This window comes from Equus quagga, chromosome 17 (genome assembly GCF_021613505.1).
Source record: "Equus quagga isolate Etosha38 chromosome 17, UCLA_HA_Equagga_1.0, whole genome shotgun sequence".
NCBI lineage: Eukaryota > Metazoa > Chordata > Mammalia > Perissodactyla > Equidae > Equus > Equus quagga.
The window spans coordinates 4,416,453-4,438,663 of NC_060283.1; the positions used below are offsets into that span (position 1 = coordinate 4,416,453).

Consider the following 22,211-nt stretch of genomic DNA (forward strand, 5'->3'; position numbering starts at 1 on the left):
CCCTCTCTGTGCACACCTGCCTCCGTTTGGAGTTGCTGGTGTGAGGAGTGGCTGCTGGGTGCCTGGAACCAGGCGGGAAAGATGATGGGCGGGGCCTGAGCGGGATGTGGGCTGTGGCTTTGGCCACTGGTCATGTGACTGTCATGAGGCTGTTCCAGTCCTGGAGCCTCCTTTCCCTTATCTGTAAAGTGAGGTCCTGCCTGCCATCAGGTTGGGGACGAGGATCGCTGAGATGGGGGGTGTGCAGGCACGTCCAGCCTCCCGTCTCTCCTCAGCTGCCTTCTACATCCTTCTACGTTATAAGAGTGCATCCTCTTCTTCTAGTCTCCAGTGCATAATGCTTACCTCTGTCTGAACGAGGACAGAATGAATCACTCCGGGACCTGTGTGTGCTTTGATCCTCTCTCTACGGAGATTTATTAACATCCGCTAGCTGTTCGCGGGGTGGGTGCAAAGTAAATGAGCCCATCCGGAATAAAACAAATATATAGCTTTTGTTTACCTCTGTTTTTTTAAACATTTAAATTCCATAGATGTCTTTTTTGCACGTAGGTGGTTTGACAAGTCCTTCACATTTATTGTTTTCAAAAACGGCAAAATGGGCATGAACGCGGAGCACTCCTGGGCCGACGCCCCAGTCGTCGGCCACCTTTGGGAGGTGAGTCTTTGCAGCTTCCACTTGAATGCGGGAGTTGCTGTTGCAAATCCAAACCCCAGGAGGAATTTAACTTTGTAGTACCGTCATGCGCCGCATAGCGACGTTCTGGTCGGTGATGGACCACGTGCATGTAAGACGGTGGTCCGTAAGGTCAGTACCACGTAGCACAGGCGTGTCGTGGGCTGTACCATCTAGGTGTGTGTAAGTCTCTCTAGGCTGTTCGCACAGGCACACAGTCGCCTAACGACGCACTTCTCAGAGCGTATCCCTGCTGTTAAGTGACACGGGGCTGTATTTGACTGTATACGAATTTTTTTTTTTTTTTTGAGGAAGATTAGCCCTGAGCTAACTGCTGCCAATCCTCCTCTTTTTGCTGAGGAAGACTGGCCCTGAGCTAACATCCGTGCCCATCTTCCTCTACTTTATATGTGGGACGCCTGCCACAGCATGGCTTGCCAAGCAGTGCCATGTCCGCACCCGGGATCCAAACTGGCAAACCCCGGGCTGCCGAAGCAGAACGTGCGAACTTAACCACTGCGCCGCTGGGCCGGCCTTTCCTTGACTTCTCTTGACTGTCTTACCTCTGGTTAGGATCTTGGCAAAACCTAACCTGCCATTCCTTCGGCCACCAGAGATTTTCTATGTAGGAAAAAGGATAAAAAGGAAAAAACCAAAGTGCTGCAGTCTTGAAGACAGCAGTGTGGTCCTCAGACATTAGTATATGATAAAAGCAGCCAGTAGCTAAAAGGCTCCTCACCATCCTTAAGTCTTTGCTGATGCCGACAAAGGCTCAGAGATCCTTTTATCTGAAAATCCAGCAGAGACCTGACCACCTTCGGCACCTCGGAACACAGCCTCCGGACCCTCTTAGATCTCTTTGCAGGGCATAGTCGTCCAGGCCCATGACACCCTGTTCCAAGGACGTTCTGCGTAATAAGTGCGTAAGGGCTGTTGCTGGGTACAGGAGGAAGAAGCTGAATCACGGGCAGGCTGGACCACACAGGGGAGATTTACCAAGTAGAGGAATCTACTGGGTATTGACGAGGTCAAGCGTCTATTTTTAAGTATCTGGATAAGATAAGGAAAAAGGAATTTAGTCTTAGACCAGGGTGACCAGTTCAAATTGGTGGGTAACTGTTAACCACCCAGCTGACAGAATGGCCTGTGACTCCAGGGACCAGACAGGGACCCAGATGCTCCCCACGTGGATGGAAATTGACCCACTCTCTTGTTCTGGAGGCCCAGGCCAGAGGAAAACAGGCCGGTGCTATGAGGCCAGGCCAGTTAAAAACAAACCAGGTCAGAGGCGAAGGTTGTTTGCTCTCAGTGTATTTCTGGTGTTTATGTATTGGATCCTTGGGACTCTGATGCAGAGCAGCTCAGACACACAGACGCTGGCTCCTTCACTCACTCAAATCAGCACGGACCCCAACCACACATGTACGTGGCCTTCTCCGTGCTCCCCACCCTGGAGTCCCCACCCCCCTCGCCATCTGACAGTGTCACCATCTGACTTTGAGTTGTTTTTGCCTCCCCCACTGGAATGTAAGCTCCTTGAGCACAAGGATTCCTTTTTTTTTTTTTTTTGGTGGTGAGGAAGATTGGCCCTGAGCTAACGTCTATTGCCAATCTTCCTCTTTTTACTTGAGGAAGATTGTTGCTGAGGTGACATCTGTGCCAATCTTCCTCTGTTTTCTATGTGGGATGCTGCCTCAGCATGGCTTGATGAGCAGTGTGTAGGTCCGTGCCCGGGATCCAAACTTGCAAAACCCTGGCTGCTGACGTGGAATGCACAAACTCAACAATTGCGTCACCAGGCTGGCCCCAAAGATTCTTTTTTTAAAAATTATTTTTATTATTGAGATACAATTCATATACCATAACATTTACCCTCTTAAAGTATACAATTCAGTGGGTTTTGTGTATTCCCAAGGTGGTTGAGCAACCACCAGCACTATTGAATTCCAGGACATTTTCATCACCCCCAAAAGAAACTCCCCATTCCCCCTTTTGCCCTCTTTCCCCAGCCCCTGACCACTGATCTTCTTTCTGTCTCCGTTCATTTGCCTAATCTGGCCACTTCATAGAAATGGAATCGTACAGTATGTGGTCTTCTGTGTCTGGCTTCTTTCATGTAGTATAAGGTTTTCAAGGTTCGTCCATGTTGTAGCGTCATCCATGCTTCATTTCTTGTTTGTGGCTGAATAATATTTCTTATATGATTATACTGCCTTTTGTTTATCTGTTCCTCACTTGATGGACATTTGGGTTGTTTCTGCTTTTTGGCTACTATAGATAATGCTTCTAGGAACACTTGTGTACAAGTTTTGCATAAACGTGTGTTTCCGTTTCTCTTGAGTACATACCCGGGAGTGAGGTCGCTAGGTCATATGGCCGTGTTTCACTTTTTGAGGCAAGGCCGAAATTCTTGTCTGTTTTATTCACTGTTGTTGCGGTGGTGCTCAGAAAGGCCGCCGACCCAGAGTCAGTGCCCAGTCAGTCCCGTGGAATAAGCGGGCTGAGGTTTCCCGCCCGCGAGAAGGAGCATCCACACCTGGGCTCGGGTCCCGGCTCACCGAGGAGGGGCCTCGCACAGCCGCTTCACCCCTCAGAGGCCCAGTTTTCCCGTTTATCCATGTGGGAATAATAGCTACCGCCTTGCAGGCTGGATGTAAATATTCAACTGGCGAGCACCAGAGAGCACTGGCATGCAGCCGGGGGCCCAGGAGTCGGCTTCCTGTGCCGCAGACGCTCTCTGATTCAATCCCAGCTCTGCTCCTTGCCAGTCCGCGGGCTGTTGAACCTGTCCACGTTCATTTTGTCACCTCTAAAATGGAGATGAGAGCTGTCCCGTTAGGTGGCCGTGCAGAGGATGTGCATACTGTAAGCACATCCCGGTGCTAGGTAACTGTCGTTGAGCCTTGATACTGTCTCCATAAAGGTTAAGGATTTGTCTACTTTTGGAGGTCAAATGCGCTTTACGTAACGCTAGTAACTGTAATAATCCTCTCTGACTTCACATGTATATCTTGTTGTTTTCGACAGTATGTCATGTCCACTGACTGCTTTCAGCTGGGTTATGCAGAGGATGGACACTGTAAAGGGGACACCAACCCCAACATTCCGTACCCCACCAGGCTCCAGTGGGACATCCCGGAAGAAGTAAGTGCAAGTTATCAGACAATGGTTAATGACCTTGGGTGGGAAACGAGTTGAAATTCTCACCGTCGAACTTTCCACCTGTGCTTCCTGAGCATTTGTGAGCTCAGTTGAAGACCACAGAGACTGGGGCCGGCCCGGTGGCTCAGCGGTTAAGTGCACGCGTTCCGCTTCTTGGCGGCCTAGGGTTCGCCAGTTCGGATCCCAGGCACGGACATGGAACCGATTGGCAAAAGCCATGCTGTGGTAGGCGTCCCACGTATAAAGTAGAGGAAGATGGGCACGGATGTTAGCTCAGGGCCAGTCTTCCTCAGCAAAAAGAGGAGGAGTGGCAGTAGTTAGCTCAGGGCTAATCCTCCTCAAAAAAAAAAAAAAAAAAAAGACCACAGAGTCCATCTCGGGAATTTTCCCTGGGCGCATGGAGCCCTGTAGCTCCTGTTGCCTTGGAAGCCCCAATGGTGTTTCTTCCATTTAAAGCTTTTGGCTGAGATTGTCAGTAAGATTTGCAGCTCGAACTTAGCTCCACATCACAATGTAAAAGTGAAAAAGAGAATCACTTCGTTTCGAGTTGAAATATTCTCCATCACTAATTTATAATTCTTCCAGTTAACATGGTTTTCGTTCCTCTTAAAGATTCTCAGTCTCTGCTCAGTAGAAGCCCTTTGGGGAAGGAATTTTAGGGTTAGAAACACCAAATCGCAGCTCATCTAATCCAAGCGGGAATTCCTGGGCAAGAACGGATTCTCCACATAGAAGGTCCTGTATCTTGCACCGCAGCCTTACGCCGCTGCTCCCGCAGTATGCTGGGCTGGTGTGTGCCTCCTCAGAACGGGGTGGTCTCTGCTCAGGTGCCTGGGCTCAGGGTCCTTGTAGTTCACCAAGTCACTTGCCACTTATTTAAAAAAAATTTGTAATAAGATTTTATTTTTTGAGAGCAGTTTCAGCTTCACAACAAAGTTGAGCAGATGGTTCAGAGATTCCCCATGTGCCCCCTGCCCCCACAGATGCACAGCCTCCCCCGTTATCAACAGCTCCCACTGGAGTGCTGCTTGTTATAAGCCATGAACCTTCATTGACACGGCATCGTCACCGGACTCCGCAGTTTACGTTACGGTTCCCTCCTGGGGTTGTACGTTCTGTGGGTTTGGACAAACGTATGATGTTGGGTACCCATCATCATGGGAGCCCACAGAGTAGTTTCACTGCCCTAAAGATCTGTGCTCCGTCTGTTCATCCGTCCCCACTGCCAGCCCCTGGCGACTACTGATGTTTTCACTGTCTCCGTAGTTTTGCCTTTTCCGGAAGGTCATATAGTTGGAATCAGACAGTATGAGGCCTTTTCAGATTGGCTTCTTTCACTTGATAACATGCATTTAAGGTCCCTTTATGTCTTTTCATGGTTCGATAGCTCACTCCCATTGTACGGCTATACCACAGTCTGTCTACTTTTTAAAATTGTTTCCTCCATTGCCACCACGTGACAACAGCGGGTTTCACAAACAAAACCCATGACTGTTCGACGTGCCCTTTGGGGTCCCCCTGGGACCCGGGAAGCCCCAGTCTCTGTCCTGTGTTCCCCTGCTTGGGCCACCCCACTGCTCTTCAAGGACGGGGCAGGGATGCCATATCGCTAACACACCGCGGCTCCTGAAACGTGATCCGTGTTATCTCTGAGCACCAGCTCTGTTTGTGCTGCACTGAAAACTAGCTCGCGATTTTCTTCAGGGTGGGTGTCACTACTTCCCCTGCAATAAGTAAAACCTTTTTTTCCTTCTTCTCAAGTGTCAGGATGTGATAGAGACGTCCCTGAACACCGCGAACATTCTGGCCAGCGATGTGGATTTCCATTCTTTCCCGTTCCACGCTTTTGGTAAAGGACTGATCAAGAAATGCAGAACAAGCCCGGACGCCTTCGTCCAGCTCGCCCTGCAGCTGGCCCATTACAAGGTGAGAGCCCCGAGCTTGCACCTCTGTCCCGAGCACCTTCAGGGTTCCTGAACGCAGGCCCGAGGCCATTGGCCCAGTGGGTAGGGAAGGCTGGAAACCTATCGCGGGATAGGGTGGCCACGGGTGCGGAAGCGCAGCGGTGCTCGGTCTTGCGTGTCACGCTGTGGAGTGTTTCTGCCACATACGGGGTGAGACATGTGTTTAGCAGAACCTGTCTTCAGTAGCAGTAGTTTTCTGTGTTACCCAGGACAGGGAGGAGCTGGGGGACGGGAGCACACTGAGATCTCGTTGCTCTACAACGTGAAGAATTAGACCTTAACATAAGCCAGGAATCGTAGAGTTTAGGAAAGCCGAAATACTCAGGGCAGATGACTTGATGTCCCTGACCTTTGACATCCTCTTCCATCAAAGCGGATACGACCAGCCCCTGGAGGTCTCTGGGATGGATGGGGTCCCTGTGGACACAGAAGCACGCAGTGTTGGAACCTCCTTTCTCATAGCACCCGGTCGCATTCAGCTTGCACGTGGTGGCCCCATTGGAGGAAGGGGCAGGCCCCTAGGAGGACCTAAGTGGGACTTCATGCTTGTTGGAGGGAGCATTCTAGCCCAGACAGGGCACCCTTGGTTTCTCGGGGCAGTGGAAGTCATTGTGGCATTGGCTCAAGATATGCCCTGTTTTTAATTGAAAACTCCTGTTGTGGAACTTGAGTGCCATGCTGAGTGCTTTGCAGGAGCTGGGTAACCCTCGTGGCAACGAGGTGGGTACTTTCATCTCCGCTTCACACAAGAGGGGGCGTGGTCTCCTGTCTGGATCTCCGGCTCATTGTGGCAAGGCTGAGCTTGGATCTGGCAGGCTGGTTCTAGAACCTGTGTCTTCAGCTGCTGTGATATAGCTTAATTGGATGGATACACCAAAAAAAGAAAGCCACAGACCAGTTTTGCTCATGAATATAAATGTAAAGAATCAAACTAAAATATTTGCAAATAGAATGTACTAGTATGAGAAAATTGTAGTTATTAGCAACAGCTTATACCAGTGGCCGGAGGATGGTTTGATGTTAGTAAATATGATAATAGATTAAATCGTATTACTACATCAGAGAAGAAACCGGTCAGCCACTTTGACAGATACTAAAAAGGCATTCAGAATTTACCGTCCATTCCTGATAACAGCTCTTGGTAATAGCGGCTGTTTCCTTAACATGATAAATATCATCGTGTATCAGTAGCCAGCATATGGATTTGAAGGTGAAAATGTGGAGGCAGCCCCATTAACTTAAGAAAGATGAGGCTGTCTCCAGCGGCTCCACTGTTCTCGAATGTCTTTCCATAAGTGCTGAGAGCAGCCGACAGGATAATTGGGCAGGGGGAGCATTCGAATGTTTACTAAGAAGATGGAGCAGTGCAAAGGTTTTACAGTGAAGAAGGGAGCTCAGTATGGGGCCCCGTGCAGAATTATATAAAGACCAGTGCCTTCCTCATATAGCAGTGATAGTCAAGCAGAAAAGATAGTGGAAACTAGAAACAAAAGTCTAGGATCCCCAGGCAGCCTTTATAAAGAAGATGGGAGCTTTGCGAAGGAAGGCCTAGAGCCACGGAGCATGGATGGACACGCTGGGAGTCGGGGGAAAGGCCATGATTTCGGATAGAAAGACTTGACACCGTAGAGGTGAATGCTCCCAGTTCACATGTTCGCTGTGAACGTGGTCAGAGGTCTGAAGATGATTGTAGGAAAGGAGCTTGACCGATTGATCTTCAAGTTCATCTGGAAGAGCTGACATTTGCAAACAACTGGTAACATTCTGCAAAAAGAAGTCACATGGTGGAGGCCGGGCAGGATGAGGTGGAGGCCGGGCAGGATGAGGTGGAGGCGGGGCCGGGTGAAGTGGAGTCTCGCTCTTTCAAAGCCTGAAATACAGATGTCAGAAGAGTATGGTAATTCACGTGGTGTGGTCTTGGCGCGCAAAGAGTTCCATGGAAAAGTATATGATAAAGGACACCTTTAACCTCAGTGGGAAGGGATGAGTTGGGAAAACTGACTAGATGGTTCCATTTGGGAAAAAAATAATCAGCTCAATAAAAAAATGGAGTCAGAGCAGAAATTGGTGGTTCCCAAGAGGAGACAGATACAGATGGTCAGTGGATGCCCACAGAAAGTTTATCCTTACAGGAATCTAGTAAGTGCAGCTTCCACAAGACTGAGTTTTTGCCTATGCGGTTTGCAAAGGTCTTTTTCCAATCCCGTGTTTGTAAGGGTGGATCAAGAAGGGTTTGTAGCAGCAGGAACAGTCAGCTGTGACACCCATGCAGCCAAGAAAGTGTGTTGTGAAAGCGTAACCCTTTGCCTGGAAAATTCTCCTTTGAGAGTTACATCCTTTAGAGACAGGTCCGCAAAGATGAGTATCAGCATGCCCCTCTCTAAAAATTTGAAGCAATCCAACGGTTATCAATATGAAACTTGTTAAATTGTGATAGTTTTGTACAATGGGATATTATATCACTGCTAAATGATGTCGATGGTACAGTCTGTAAAAACTCAGTCATCAAACAGTATGTCAAAGTTAATCATTTATTAGAACAATCTCCAAACTCTGACCCACAGGCCACTTCCAGCTCTTCACCTGTTTTTGCACGGCCTTCGAGCTGAGAATGGTTTTACCTTTTTAATAGTTGAAAAAGTTGAAAGAAGAATACTCTTGGGCGATAGGTGAAAATCAAATGAAATTTCAGTGTTCATAGAAAAGCGCTTTATTGGCACACAGCCGTACCCACTTTTTGACGTGTCCACTGCTGCTTTTGAGCTATAATGGTAAAGCTGAATAGTTACAACAGAGACCGTCTGGCCCGTAAAGACTATATTTACTTACTTGCCTTTTACAGAAAATATTTCCCGACTCTTGCTTTATTATTACGTGCAAAGTCTAGAAAGGATGGATGGAAAATGTTAGTGGTGCTGTGAAGCTTGATCTTTATTGTGTTCTATTTTTCACTGTTTTAATTTTTTGCACAAGCATGTATTACTCAAGGAAAATCAAGCTACTTTTCCAAAGTTAAGGATTATCTCTTTTGATAAGCCAAGCCCTTGTATCTCCTCTTTGCCCTCTGGCTAGAAACTGTCAGGATTGCGTTCTTTGCCCCTCCCCCATGTCACTTCTTCACATAGCACTCAATCTATTAAAAATGATCCATCTATCGAAGTGATCTGTTAAAAATGTAAATCAGAGGCCGGCCAGTGGTGCAGCGGTTAAGTGTGCACGTTCCGCTTCAGCGGCTCGGGGGTTCGCCAGTTTGGATCCCTGGTGCGGACATGGCACCGCTTGGCAAGCCATGCTGTGGCAGGCATCCCACATATAACGTAGAGGAAGATGGTCATGGATGTTAGCTCAGGGCCAGGCTTCCTCAGCAAAAACAAGAGGATGGGCAGCAGATGTTTGCTCAGGGCTAATCTTCCTCAAGAAAAAAAATAAATAAAACAGATTCATCCAAATTCTTTCGTGGCTGCTCGCTTGAGTGCCAGCTTTGTTAGGAACGGGGCTCTGTGCAGAGCTAACATTCAGACCCATCTCTGCCCACCTGGGCGCTGCAGGGCCTCGATGGGGCTCTGCACACATCCACGTGTCCTGCGTGGTCCTGGGGGTCTGCTCCAGGCTTCCGAACCTTCTTTGTGCCCGAGACCCCTTAGGCAGTTTCAGAAAGCTTTGGGGACCCCTTCTCTGAATAATGTTTATAAAGCATAAAATGAAATACACAGGGTTACAAAGGCAGTCTGCTAATTAAAATGCAGATGTCGAAATATTAAGCATAAATTTGTGATACAGTAAACATAATTTTTTGTGCACTCAATTTTGAGTAGCAGGCCTAATTGCTGTAATTTTGAAGTAGTGATAAGCGTGGATGATATTTTGGGATATGTGCAACAACCATAATTTGATGTGAAAAAGCGATGATTTTTCTATTCAGTGTCACAGGCACTGCTTGTAATTACTGAAGTTTGTTGCCTGTGCTTCTAAATGATGTATTTCAGCTTGTGGTTAGTGGAAATTAAAATATATATATTTCCCATCCAACTTCACACATCTCCAGGTTAGTAACCATTGATCTGATCCCTGTCTACCCTTCCAACCTGCTCGCATAAGACATTGGGCCTCATTCACTCCGTTTTTGCCACACTGGCCTTTCTGCTGCTCTTGACTATGCCGGGCTCATTCCTACCTCAGGCCCTTTGCACTTGCTCTCCACTCACAGTCGGTGTTTTCCAGATTGAGGTATAGGTGCTTAGGTCTCTGCTCAGGTGCCACCATCTCCTATTTAAAAAAGCCCCACCCCATCACTCTCTTCCATCACCCCGAGTTCTTTTTGTTCAGTGCATGCATATTTGTCTGTCCCCCATCTCTCCTGCTGGGAGGTTTGCTCCTTGATGGCAGAGACATGATCCGTCTTGTTTGCCACTGTATCCCCAGTGCCAGGCACGTACCAGCCACAGAGGAAGAGGTGTCAGTAAATATAGATTGGATGATTGATTTAATGAAGACGCTGGGCAGTGGCCATAATTCTGGCCTATAGCTATCTGCTTCCTGCTTTGGGGTCAGATTTATTTTTCATCTGGAAACTAGAATCCATGAAAAATTCTCCCAGCGCCACCACCCTGAGCAGTGAGCCACAGGGCCATGGCCCCGGTGTGTAGAGGACTGCGTTCTCACGCCGTGCGTGTTCGTATCTTTAAAGATTTTGTCTTTTGATCCTGCTCCTTAGAAACTGGCGATGTTTTGGCGGAGGCGAGCGGCCGCTCTCCCGACAGCGACAGCGGCTGGTTGTGGCAGGTTAGGTGGGGCTGCAGGCGTAACCCAGCTTGGCTCTGCGACGGGACTCTGAGCATGCTAATACTGAGTGCATTTGCCAAGAGGTTTTTTCAGACAGTTATTTTAAAAATTGTAGGTGTAATGCATGATTGTGTTGACCACTTATACAGTTAAAATTTGACGTTGGCAAGTTGACTTCAGATCAATCATTGCATCGTATATACCAAGTTAACCTTTATTAAATGACTACAATACCGAATATATCCTGTTTCCTTGCCTCCTCCCCACTCCGCCCTCCCCTCCACTTCCTCATGAGCCCCTTTGAAACATCTGTAACCTGGGAGCCTGTAGGCAGTTCTCTGAGAGGCACATTGGATAAATACCCCGGGACCCCTGCTTTCGTGGGGTTGAATGAGGAGGTGGAGCCCTCTTGGGCCCCATCCGAGGGAAATGTAATGACTGATGTGTCAAAGAGGAGTGTCGTGAGTTGTGGTGCTTCCGGCTGGTGGCACCGTGGAAGCCTTCAGCGGGGAGCATCGGAGGCTGGGGTGGCCGTCATCGCAGTGTGCTCCCCCAGACCTCCGGGCCTGGGACCTCACCCTGTGGCCTGCTCACTTCCTCGCTTTATGTGCAGGCCAGGCAGGGATGGCGAATGTGACATCACCCCCAGCCCATGGGGAGGGAAAGAGCCCCTCGAGGCCATTCATGGGTCTGGACTGCACCCCCCCCCCAGAAGTTCAGCCTTGCCTCTGGCACCCCCTCCTGGTTTTCCTTAACAGTATCAGCCTGTCGAAGAGTGTCCTGTGTCACCCTGGGGTCGCCAAGACCCGAATGCCCAGAGAGATGTTGTCTGGTCAGGAATCATTTGGGGCCACAAACTTTCCCGCCTATCACTTTCCCGTCCATACTGGGCACCTGGTCATCTTGCTGGCCTGGTGGCTGTGGGCACCCCCTGGGGCAGTTAGCAGATGACTCCCCGCCATTCACTCCCTCCGACTCTGTCTCTGTCCTCCACCTGGAGCCCTTGCTCTGCCGTCATCTCATCACCTCCAGGGTCTCACCTCCGGGCGCCACCAGCCCTCCTGTCATTCCAGCCCCCTTCTGGTCCCTGATGCCTGTGTTCCTGTGCCCCATCAGGGCCTCCATGCTTCTTTCCGTCTGCCCATCCTGCCTCCTGCTTCTCCTTCCTGGGCGTGGATTCCATGGCCTGTGGCCATCACCCCGACCTCTGCCCCGCGGCCCCGAGCACAGCCGAACTGCCCCCAACTCAGTGCCGCTCTTCACCTGCTTCCATCCTCTACCCGAGAGGTCGGCGTGGCTGGAGAAAAACCCCGCACTGCCGGCTCGTCTCACTTCATGAATGAGCACTGACTCTGGCGGGCCCCGAAGTGCCCATTACACACCCCGTGTCTCTGACTTCTAGCACCTCCCCCGATCCTCCTCCCAGCAGGCCACCTTTCTTCTGGTTTCACTGAGAAATGAGAATGTTCTGAAGGGAGCTCCCGTGTGCTCCCCCACGGCTGTTCCCTCCTGCTTTATCTTCCCTCTGTCCCGGGGGGCACTGTCTGGGCTTCAGGCTCTGGACACCCGCCCACTTCCCGCCCACCTGGGGAAGGGCATTCCTCCTGATCCATCCCCTCTCTTGAAGCACCGGTCTCTCTACTGGGTCATTCTCACCATCATCTAAAGGTGATGGAATATCTCCCATCAACTCCTCGTGTCTTTAAATAGTCTCAGACTCCTGCCTGCAGATCTCCTTGCCGTGTACCGTTTTCCTTCCATAACCGTGTTGTGCTCGGGTAGGTGTGTGAAACTCAGGAAATTGTGTCGTGGCATCCGTTGTATCTGAAAACGCAAACCTGGGTAACCCAGAAGCTGACCCCCCAGCCCTCTCCAAAGCTAACGACGTCTCCATCTGCCTGCTGCTTAACCCCGTGTAAAAACTGACGACGACTAAAAACTCAGGTGGACGATGAAGTCTGCTTTTCCTTGCTGATCTTTACCGATCCCTCCTTCAGCTTTAGAGGTCATCCGCATGCCCTGCCTTGTATGAAAATGCTTTTCCTTTCCCAGGACATGGGCAAATTTTGCCTCACCTACGAGGCCTCGATGACCCGGCTCTTCCGGGAGGGGAGGACGGAGACCGTGCGTTCCTGTTCCTCTGAGTCTTGCAGCTTTGTGCTCGCCATGGTGGACCCCACCCAGACGGTAATGTGCGGCCAGGCTGGGAGAACCCTGCTTTTCCTAAAATGACTCTTCTCCGGTGAAACCCTGGGCATCCCTTCTTCTCCAGTGGCTCCGTGTGCAGCTCCTCCTTTCCTCGATCCCTTTTGAAGGAATAGAAAGTGGTAGAAGGCAGTTGTTGGGACATACACAGAGGTTAATGCTCGTGTCTGTTCTCCATCATTGTGTAGCTTGTGCAAATCAGATTATGCTTCCTAAGAGCCTTTAAATTCGACAGTACAGGACACAACCAGTGAATAAAGGGATTGGAGCTAGGTGCAGAGCCGTACAGGTAGTTGGCGGCCAGGTGAGAAACCAGTGACCATCCCCCGGGAGCCTTGCGCTTGGGTTACTCAAGTGCTGCCCACGCTGACAGCCCCCAGCAGGCTCGGGGCCCCGGGTGTTTGAAAATCCCAGCTGTGGGCCGTGAAGTATTATCAGTTTGTTGTCATAGGTAAAGGGACAGAGATTCGGATGAATTCGGCCCACTGCTGGGCCACACAGCTAGGGAGTGGCCGAGGCCAGATGGTGCCCCTGTCTGCCTGACCCAGAACACAGGCGCTCACTGCTGATGACGGGGGCAAACTTTGTTCTGGAAAGGCTTCAGTTCTGTAGGAGGACATCAGTGGGGATGGTGACAGATGACTCTGGTTTAGCATTAGCTGCCTTCAAAAATAGCCTTAAAGACCAGGTCTCGAGTGGGTGGGTGAAAGCCTGGACGGGCGTCCACTTAGAGGGTGCGGCGCTTCCCTCATTCTATCATGGTCGCAACAGAACCCAGAAGAACCTGAAGCAGGCTTTTCGGGTCAGATTTAAAGGCCCAGAAGTGCTGTTTCAGCAGAGTTGCGACCAGACCACTGTAGAGGATTATTTAAGGCCCGCGGTAACGTCACGGTTAACTGAAAGGGGCAGAGCTTCATTGCCCGACAATGAATTGCCGGCTCCAGCTTTCTCACCTGCTCAGCGATCTCATTTGTGTAAAAGGTGAAATGAGGCTGCACATAGGACCCCAAAAGTGCTTCTCCAACAACCAGTCCCCCCGCAGCTTCCAAGTGACGCCATTCGCAGCGTGAATCTGGGGAGGGGGCGGTTGGTCCATGGGGCTTCTTGTCAGGTCACCTTGGCAACCGCCCAGCGCGTGTCTCCCGGACACCCCCAGTTCCCTGCTGTGGGACCACTGGAGAGAGGGGCCCGTCACCTTCCTCTTGGAGCTGAGATCCGTACTGCGTGACTTGAAACTTCCCATCCTTCATGATTTAGGTGAAACAGAAGCTCAGATTGTTCAAGATCGCATCCGAGAAACATCAGCATCTGTACCGCCTTGCGATGACCGGCTCTGGGATCGACCGCCATCTCTTCTGCCTTTATGTGGTGTCCAAGTACCTGGCCGTCGACTCCCCTTTCCTTAAGGAGGTGAGGCCCGTCTCCCCGCGGCAGCTCACCCAGTTTATTGGCTAAACCAAAACTCGGTGAGTCAGTACAGCCTTGCAGATGGGGACTGGGGTAACCAAGGGGTCTTTGGGCTCAACTGTCATCACGATGGAGAATTTGAGCTTTGGTTCTTCATCCCCCCGGCACACTTTGCTTCCGATTCCCCCACTTGACATACATAACCTCCAGAGCACAGGTAATAGTAAAGTGTACTAAAATAATTGGGAAGTGATGAACTCTCTGAGTATTTCTCACCTTCATTTTTATTATAGTGTATTTAATTTGAAGTTTACAAAATTTAACTTTTAATGATGGCTGTGTTGAATAAGCAGCTTGAAAAATTCCTGAAATATTAGCAGTCGGCTCCCGGGAGCTGGTACCAGCCTGCTCCAGCACACCACAGCCTCCGTTCCAAATCTTACTTAATGCATCCGCCACCTTTTCTGCCGGGGAAGCCGATAGGTGGGTGGCCCTCCAGTCCAGGTGCCGTCACCTGCTCTACCCATCTCTGCACACGTGCTGCCCCGAGCCAGCGATGCCCTTCAGGACCCCTGGTGTCTGAAAGAGTCCAAAGACCAAGCAAGCCTTGTCTTGTCTCCCACCGGGGCTCCTTAGGGACAGAAGGGGCTGGGATTGGAAGAAGTGTCATTGGGACATTTCCCTGTTTTCCTCATCAGGTCTTATCTGAGCCTTGGAGATTGTCCACCAGCCAGACCCCTCAGCAGCAGGTGGAGCTGTTTGACTTGGAGAGGAATCCGGAGTACGTGTCCAGCGGAGGGGGCTTCGGACCGGTGAGTGACCGGGCGTCAATGTCCGCAGAGCTATGAGTTCCCACGGACAGGATGTGCCCGTCCCCTCCACTGTAGGCCTGTCTCCGTTCTGAGTGCTCCTCATTACCTTGGCGGTGCGCCCCTTTAAAAGCATTCCTGCTGATTCTTCAGACAGATGTTAGTGGCAGTCTTTTTTTTTTTTTTTTTAAAGATTTTATTTTTTTCCTTTTTCTCCCCAAAGCCCCCCGGTATATAGTTGTATATTCTTCCTTGTGGGTCCTTCTAGTTGTGGCATGTGGGACACCGCCTCAGTGTGGCTTGATGAGCAGTACCATGTCCGCGCCCAGGATTCGAACCAACGAAACACCGGGCCGCCTGCGGCGGAGCGCGCGAACTTAACCACTCGGCCACGGGGCCAGCCCCCATAGTGGCAGTCTTGTATTGAGAACGTTAGAAGGTCCCCTCTTCTCCTCATCCCGTTTTCCAAGGTTAGATTAAAAACCACTTTGTTCCGTAGGTTGCCGACGATGGTTACGGCGTGTCGTACATTCTCGTGGGAGAGAACCTCATCAATTTCCACATATCTTCCAAGTTCTCCAGCCCTGAGACGGTGAGTCCAAAACGAAGTTCCCCTTTCTAAAGATGGGGTGTTTTTACTGTTTTCTTTTTAAGGGGAGCACATCTTTAATTTGACAGAAAATTTCCAAGTGATTTTATACTTCTCCTTGGTTTGGATGTGTTCAAATAAGTGAATTTTAAAATCCTCTTAAGCTAGTTTTAAAGATATTATCTTCCTTGGTTGAAAATGTTTATCCTTGCTCATAGCAGTGCTTTTGAAACTTAATATTGGCGTCTTTGTGGAACGTTCAGACTCTGGAATGTTCGAGGGTGGACGAAGATTGGTGTTCACACGCTAAGAAATACGCATAAGTGACAAAGCAGGGGCTCTGCAGTGTTCTTTGTGAATGGAACACACGACCTCCTTCCTAGCGTGGCACACTTAATCCTTATTTATATTCTCTCCTTCACATTGTACGTCGCCCGACAAGCAATGCCAAGTTCACCATTAACAGAGAAGTTTGGGGTGCATCCACTTACTGTGTTTTCTGTAATGCACTGATAGGGGAAGCCTCAAATCAAAAGCGCATAGACTGTTATCTCTGTTAACTTTCACCTTTTCTCCAGAATGTCTAACTTTTAATGCTCAGGCCGTGAAGTCCAAGCTTAGAGAACTGGTAAAAAAGGAATGTTAGTTCTTTGAGTCAGATTACAAGTGAAAAGGCTTGAAATGCGGGAATTGCCATGTCGTAATGTGTTTCTGCCTTTTGTTTTGAAATGAAAGGATTCTCATCGCTTTGGGAAGCACCTGAAACAAGCAATGAACGACATCATGGCCCTGTTTGGGTTCAGCTCCAATTCCAGAAAGGAATTCCATTAGAGCTACCGTGAAGGAAAATGAGCTCTCCGGAGAAAAACCAAATGCAAAATAGCTCTTAATCCTGATTGTAGTTCAGGTTGAAAAATTGCTCTAAAAAACTCAAAAGTTTTCCTTCCATCCAGGGTTGGGTGTTTTTGTTTTTTCTAGAACAGCAGGCTCCACCTTGTGAAGTATGACCCTGCTACTTCTGGGCAGGTCCTAACCCTGGGAACATTTGCTGAAGCCCCCAAAAGTCTTTGCATCGACATGTGGTTATTAAGGGATTAAAATATGGTTGCGCTAATTAAGGGATTAGTGGGGTTGTGACTTTGCACGCCTTGGAAATGAAAATGGCACGCTTCCTCGGTGGCCACTGAATCCGTGGTCCTTATGGGCATTTAATTTCATCAGAGCAACATAAACTTTTGTTCAGAGAGAAGAGCGTTGTTCACGTTGGAGAGGTTAACACTTACAGCTGACGCTCACGTGATATGCTAAAGAAAATGCTGTGCTTTTGGAAACATTTTCGTCTGTGTGGGTAACTCTGTCATCGTCTAGTTTGCTAGGGTGTGTCTGTCTCTCCATGTTTGAAGCAAGTAGTAGGACACATCTTTAGTTTCACCGACCTTGCAAGTCTTGAAAACCCAGTGCCTTAAAAACGGAAGGCCCTAAATGTAAGGGGGGGCCCGTATGAAAGGTTTATTTTATAAAGTCTTCAGGTGGAATCGAGGGTGTCTTACTCCCTTCTCACTTTACTGAGTGAATAACCCTAAATAAGCATTTTCCTGTCATTTCCCTACCCCTAGAAAGACCAGTTTCCTTGTGAAGGCAGCTAGGCTGGTTTCCCCCATCAGACTGCCTTCCTTTCATGATCGCGCTACAAAAGAAAGAATGGGTGTGTGTCAGAAATGGAGAGCGAGGGATGTAATGATCAAATATTATGTATCTGGAGCAGTCACTGAAGAGTGGAATAGAACATGTGCCTCAGGATTACCGCTTACCCAAACTGATGGCAAGGAGAGCAGGACATTTGCCACTAAGAAGGGAGCAAAACTTGACAAAAGGGAAGAGTGACCTCAAAATGGTCAGGAGGGTCAGCTCCGGTACGCCAGGAGGACTGCTTTCTCATCCCACACAGGAGAGGCAAGACTCACTCTTGTTTCCAAAGGAGCTGGAGGTAGCTGGAAACAGTATGCTGGGCCGTCTCAGTGACCGACTGGAACGTCACAAATGATGGGTGCTAGGTTTAACCCAGCCTACCCTTTTGATGGGAGTGCCTTTATGGAAGGAGTGTGGTTGACCAAAAAGCAATTATGCACTGAATCGTCTTCAGTATTTAATGTAAAAATAAAGGATCATGGAATGAAATGCCCACTGCCTCTGGGCTGTAATGACAAGTGTAGCTGTCCCTTTTTTAAATTGCGTATTTATTTTTCTGACCACTTTGTTGGGCTTGCCTGTAAGAGTTCTGCACTCCAATGATACGATGACGAGGCTGGGCTCTGGGAGCAGAGAACAGGTGCTTGGGGCAGAGCACATGTGTATTTTATTTTTGTATATGTTGTAATGTAAAAATCCCACCTCAATGGGCCAAAGATTTTTTTTTTCTCTTAAAAGCAAGAAGAAATGAAAACAGACAAAAAAGCAAAAAGGAAAACCAACAACTACAGTAATAAACCGCCCCCTGCCCCCCCGCCCCGTTCACCTGTGGTGATATAGTCAAGGAGGGGGGGTGGGGATAGCCTGCTCTGCTCCGCCAGGCGTGGCTGCCTGTCAACGCTAGCATCAGTTGCTATCAGAGCCACCTAAATCGTGCACTGTGGACCCCTGACAAGTCTGTATTACCTAGCATTCACACGTGAATTCGAGTGTAGACGTGTCAGCACTCAAACATATTTGGGCTTATCTCTCAGGTTTTAAATGTTTTCAGATGTAATTGTTGCAAATCAGTGCAGTTATCAATGCAATTTTATACTCCTTAAAAGAAGGAAGAGTGGGTTTTTATTGTACTTGTCAAAAGGAGGAGGTAAGAGTATTATGTATTTAATTTAATTTGGAACAAGCCATAGTGTCAACGGAGCTGTGGTTTGAATTTGTTATCTTGGACTGTCCATTGCATGTAAATACAATATGCTCTTTTTGATGTAAATCTTAGAAATGCAGTATGAATGTTATCATTAATAAAAACATTAATCCTGGTCTACCACAGTATTAGTTTCTGTCCCTTTTCTTACACTAATAAGGAGATTATATAAGTCAGGCTCAGGCACTTGGGACAAGAAAGCAAATTTGCCTGTCATTTTACCTCAAAATCAGTTTATTTGGGGGGCTGGCCCTGTGGCCGAGTGGTTAAGTTCACGTGCTCCGCTGCAGGCGGCCCAGTGTTTCGTTGGTTCGAATCCTGGGCGCGGACATGGCACTGCTCATCAAACCACACTGAGGCGGCGTCCCACATGCCACAACTAGAAGGACCCACAACAAAGAATATACAACTATGTACCAGGGGGCTTTGGGGAGAAAAAGGAAAAAATAAAATCTTTTTTAAAAAAAAAAATCAGTTTATTTGGGAATAGCCAAAAGAATGCTATGGTGAACCATAGGCAAATCCAGCAACCAAAGGAGGGGAGCTGCTTTTATAGAGAAAAAGGAGGAGTGGGAGGGGCTGTGCTAACAAAAGGCCATTGGGGCAAAGTAACAGTTCAGGGCCAAAATGGCTTATCATTGGCTGAGCTGTGGCATTTCTCATTGGCTGAGCTGTGGCATTTCTCATTGGCTGAGCTGCGGCACTTCTCATTGGCTGAGCTGCGGCACTTCTCATTGGCTGAGCTGCGGCACTTCTTATTGGCTGAGCTGCGGCATTTCTCATTGGTTGGGCTGTTGCCCTGGTGAGAAAAATCATCCTTCAGTAATAAAGTAGTTTTACTTCCTGTGGAAGGTGCGACTTCACTCTCTTCCTGTTTGGTGTAATTGACAGTGTGTGTGATGAATGTGAGAGCTCCCTCGCAGGCCTTCCTGACTCCAGTTTAGTTAAGGTTTCTTCTATTAATTTCCACAGGACAAAGGTGGGACCAAGATATGCAGAAATGGCCTTGGGTTGGCCAGAGATTCATTGACCTGATGATGGAGGGGAAGCTGCTAAGGAGGGCTGTGAATTTTCACTCTATATTCATTTATTCATCCTCTCCCTTGTCCCAGTGCCCTAAAACAGTACATAGTAGGTGGTCAGATATCTTAAATGAATGCATAAATTTGGTTTTCTCAACAGTTCTTAGTGAGCGCCTACTGTGCGCCAAGCTCTGTCTAGGCCATGGGAGTACAGCTGGGACGCCCACCAGGTCCTGGTCGTCATGGAGATCAGATTCTAGGGGAAGAGGTAGAGACCCAGTGGAAGGATCTTGTGTTCCAAGGCAAATAAGAAGATCGTGTGTGTGCACAAGCGTGTGTGAGTGTGTTGGGGGGGGTATGAGTGGGAAGAAGAGTAGTTGGCACAGGAAGAAGGCTGATTTACAGATGGGTTTGAGAGTTTGAGCTGAGACCCGAATGACAAGACGGGCGGCTTTGGCCCATGCAGCATGTTCAGAAGAGCGTCTAGAAGCAAGCATGACAGAGTTTCCAGGCCTTTGATTCTGACCAGCTTGGTGACTCACACAGTGCCGGGCAGGCCAGACACGATGCCTGACACATGGGAGCTGCCCCATGTTTGCTAACAAATGAGAAGTACAGGCCTTGTGGGTTGAAGTGCTTGCTCAGGCTATTCAGGCCTTTGACTGCTCTTCTCTGGCGTCTGCGATTTGTATTAGTCGCCTTCTAGATCCCTATAGTTTGGGGAGTCCAAGCTGTACTCTCATTCCTGCTCCCGAGCTCAACTAAGTTAACACAATGGGATTATTCCAGCCATAAAGTTAGAGTAAAGCTGTCTACACACACGTGCACAAACCCCCCCCGCCCCGATCCAAGGGATCTTATAGTGATCCCCTCTTTGAAAGGCAGCATGATTGGGGATGGCACAGTGCTAAAGCATAGGAGGGTTTACGTATTGTGTAATTAAAGGAAAAAGCTATCCTAATTTTAATCTGAAGAAGCCACCGGAGCTTTCTATGGAGTCCTGCCCCACAGGTCACAGGCACACAGGAAGTGAATTCTCTAAGAGGTGGACTTCATTTCCAGGGTGTTTGTAATGAACTGGTTGCTGGGAATATATATATATATATGGGTTTTTTTTAAGATTTTATTTTTTTCCTTTTTCTCCCCAAAGCCCCCCGGTACATAGTTGTATATTCTTAGTTGTGGGTCCTTCTAGTTGTGGCATGTGGGACGCCGCCTCAGGGTGGCTTGATGAGCGGTGCCATGTCCGCGCCCAGGATTCGAACCGACAAAACCCTGGGCCACCGCAGTGGAGCACGGGAACTTAACCACTCGGCCACGGGACCGGCCCCCGGGAATATATTTTAAGTTGTTCACATGGCAGGAAGATTCCCACAGTGAGAACATAGTTACATTTTGTTCTTTTAAAGTCAACTTTTAATGTCCCAGAATAATTTTTTACATAAGAAAGTCCTAGCACACTTAAGGCTGTGCCTTAAATTTAGGACTTCTCAAGGCTGGCCCATGGCCAAGTGGTTAAGTTTGTGTGCTCTGTTTCAGCTGCCGGGGTTCACTGGTTCGGACCTACGAACTGCTTATCAAGGCACACTGTGGCAGCGTCCTACGTAGAAGAACTAGAATGAGCTACAACTAGGATATGCCATCACGTACTGGGGCTTTGGGGAGGAAAAAAAGAGGAAGATTGGCAACAGATGTTAGCTCAAGGTCAATCTTTGAAAAAAAGAAAAATTTGGAATTTTCAACTGCAAAATTTTCTTGGGATTTCTTGAATGCTAAAGTGTACAGCTAAATAGTAGCACAGAGTGTTGCTGTCTTTTTTTTTTTTAAGATTTTTAAAAAAAAATTTTATTTTTCCTTTTTCTCCCCAAAGCCCCCTGGTACATAGTTATGTATTTTTAGTTGTCACTCCTTCTGGTTGTGCTATGTGGGATGCCGCCTCCGCATGGCTTGATGAGTGGTGCCATGTCCACGCCCAGGATCTGAACCCTCAAAACCCTGGGCCACTGAAGCAGGGCGCAGGAACTTAACCACTCGGCCACGGGATAGCCCCTGTTGCTGTGGCTTGGTTACTACTGTTTGACTTAGAAAAGTATTTACTTCTTAAAAAATGGGCGAGAAAGCTGTTTTACATATTTATTTTACCAAAACAATTGCGCATGGAAACAGGGTACCTGTGAGTCTCTGTATCCCCAGAAATCCACCCCATCCCAGAATACCGACTTGCAGGTCACAGCCATGACCCTAAATAAACTTTCACCTCGTTTCTTGATGAAGTGGTGTTGACTTCTGCTTCTATGAAAGGTGGATTTAGCTCACTCCCCACCCAAAGTTTGTGTTACACTAGTGTTAGTTGCATTTGTTAATTCCAGGTCTTGACCGAGTGCCCCTCACCCCAAACATGCGTCGTCAGGGTTGGTTGTCTATATTACGCTAGGGACGCCCAGTTTTCACTTACGCATCCCAAGCTTGCGCACCACGGATCTGAAGTGTGTGCTAGGGCAGAATTTGCAAGTGCAGGCGCCTGGCCCTCCAGCGGTGCTCCCTGGCTGGGCTCTGAACGCAGAAAAAAATGCATTTTAAAGACTAAGGTCAGAAGTCAAACTAGGGCGTCCCACACAGCGCCGCCTCAGACTGGTCCGGGGGCCTCAGTTTCCCCACCTGAGCCTGGAGCTGCTGATCCTGGGAGTGTCGTTCTCCGCCCA

The 22,211-nt window shown here is 48.7% G+C and overlaps 1 protein-coding gene across 4 annotated transcripts in view; it reads left to right on the plus strand.

The window, feature by feature from the left end:
* CPT1A (carnitine palmitoyltransferase 1A) overlaps positions 1–18,612 on the plus strand; it is a 64,019-nt gene extending 45,407 nt beyond the window's left edge. For all 4 annotated transcript variants that reach the window (XM_046643264.1, XM_046643266.1, XM_046643263.1 and 1 more), the window contains exons 12-19: positions 553–658; positions 3,704–3,820; positions 5,600–5,764; positions 12,637–12,771; positions 14,047–14,199; positions 14,895–15,008; positions 15,505–15,597; positions 16,330–18,612. In XM_046643264.1, coding sequence (XP_046499220.1) covers positions 553–658; positions 3,704–3,820; positions 5,600–5,764; positions 12,637–12,771; positions 14,047–14,199; positions 14,895–15,008; positions 15,505–15,597; positions 16,330–16,425 — 979 coding nt within the window. In that variant the 3' untranslated portion in view covers positions 16,426–18,612. The remainder of the gene's footprint in view (positions 1–552; positions 659–3,703; positions 3,821–5,599; positions 5,765–12,636; positions 12,772–14,046; positions 14,200–14,894; positions 15,009–15,504; positions 15,598–16,329) is intronic.
* Positions 18,613–22,211: the final 3,599 nt, after the last annotated feature.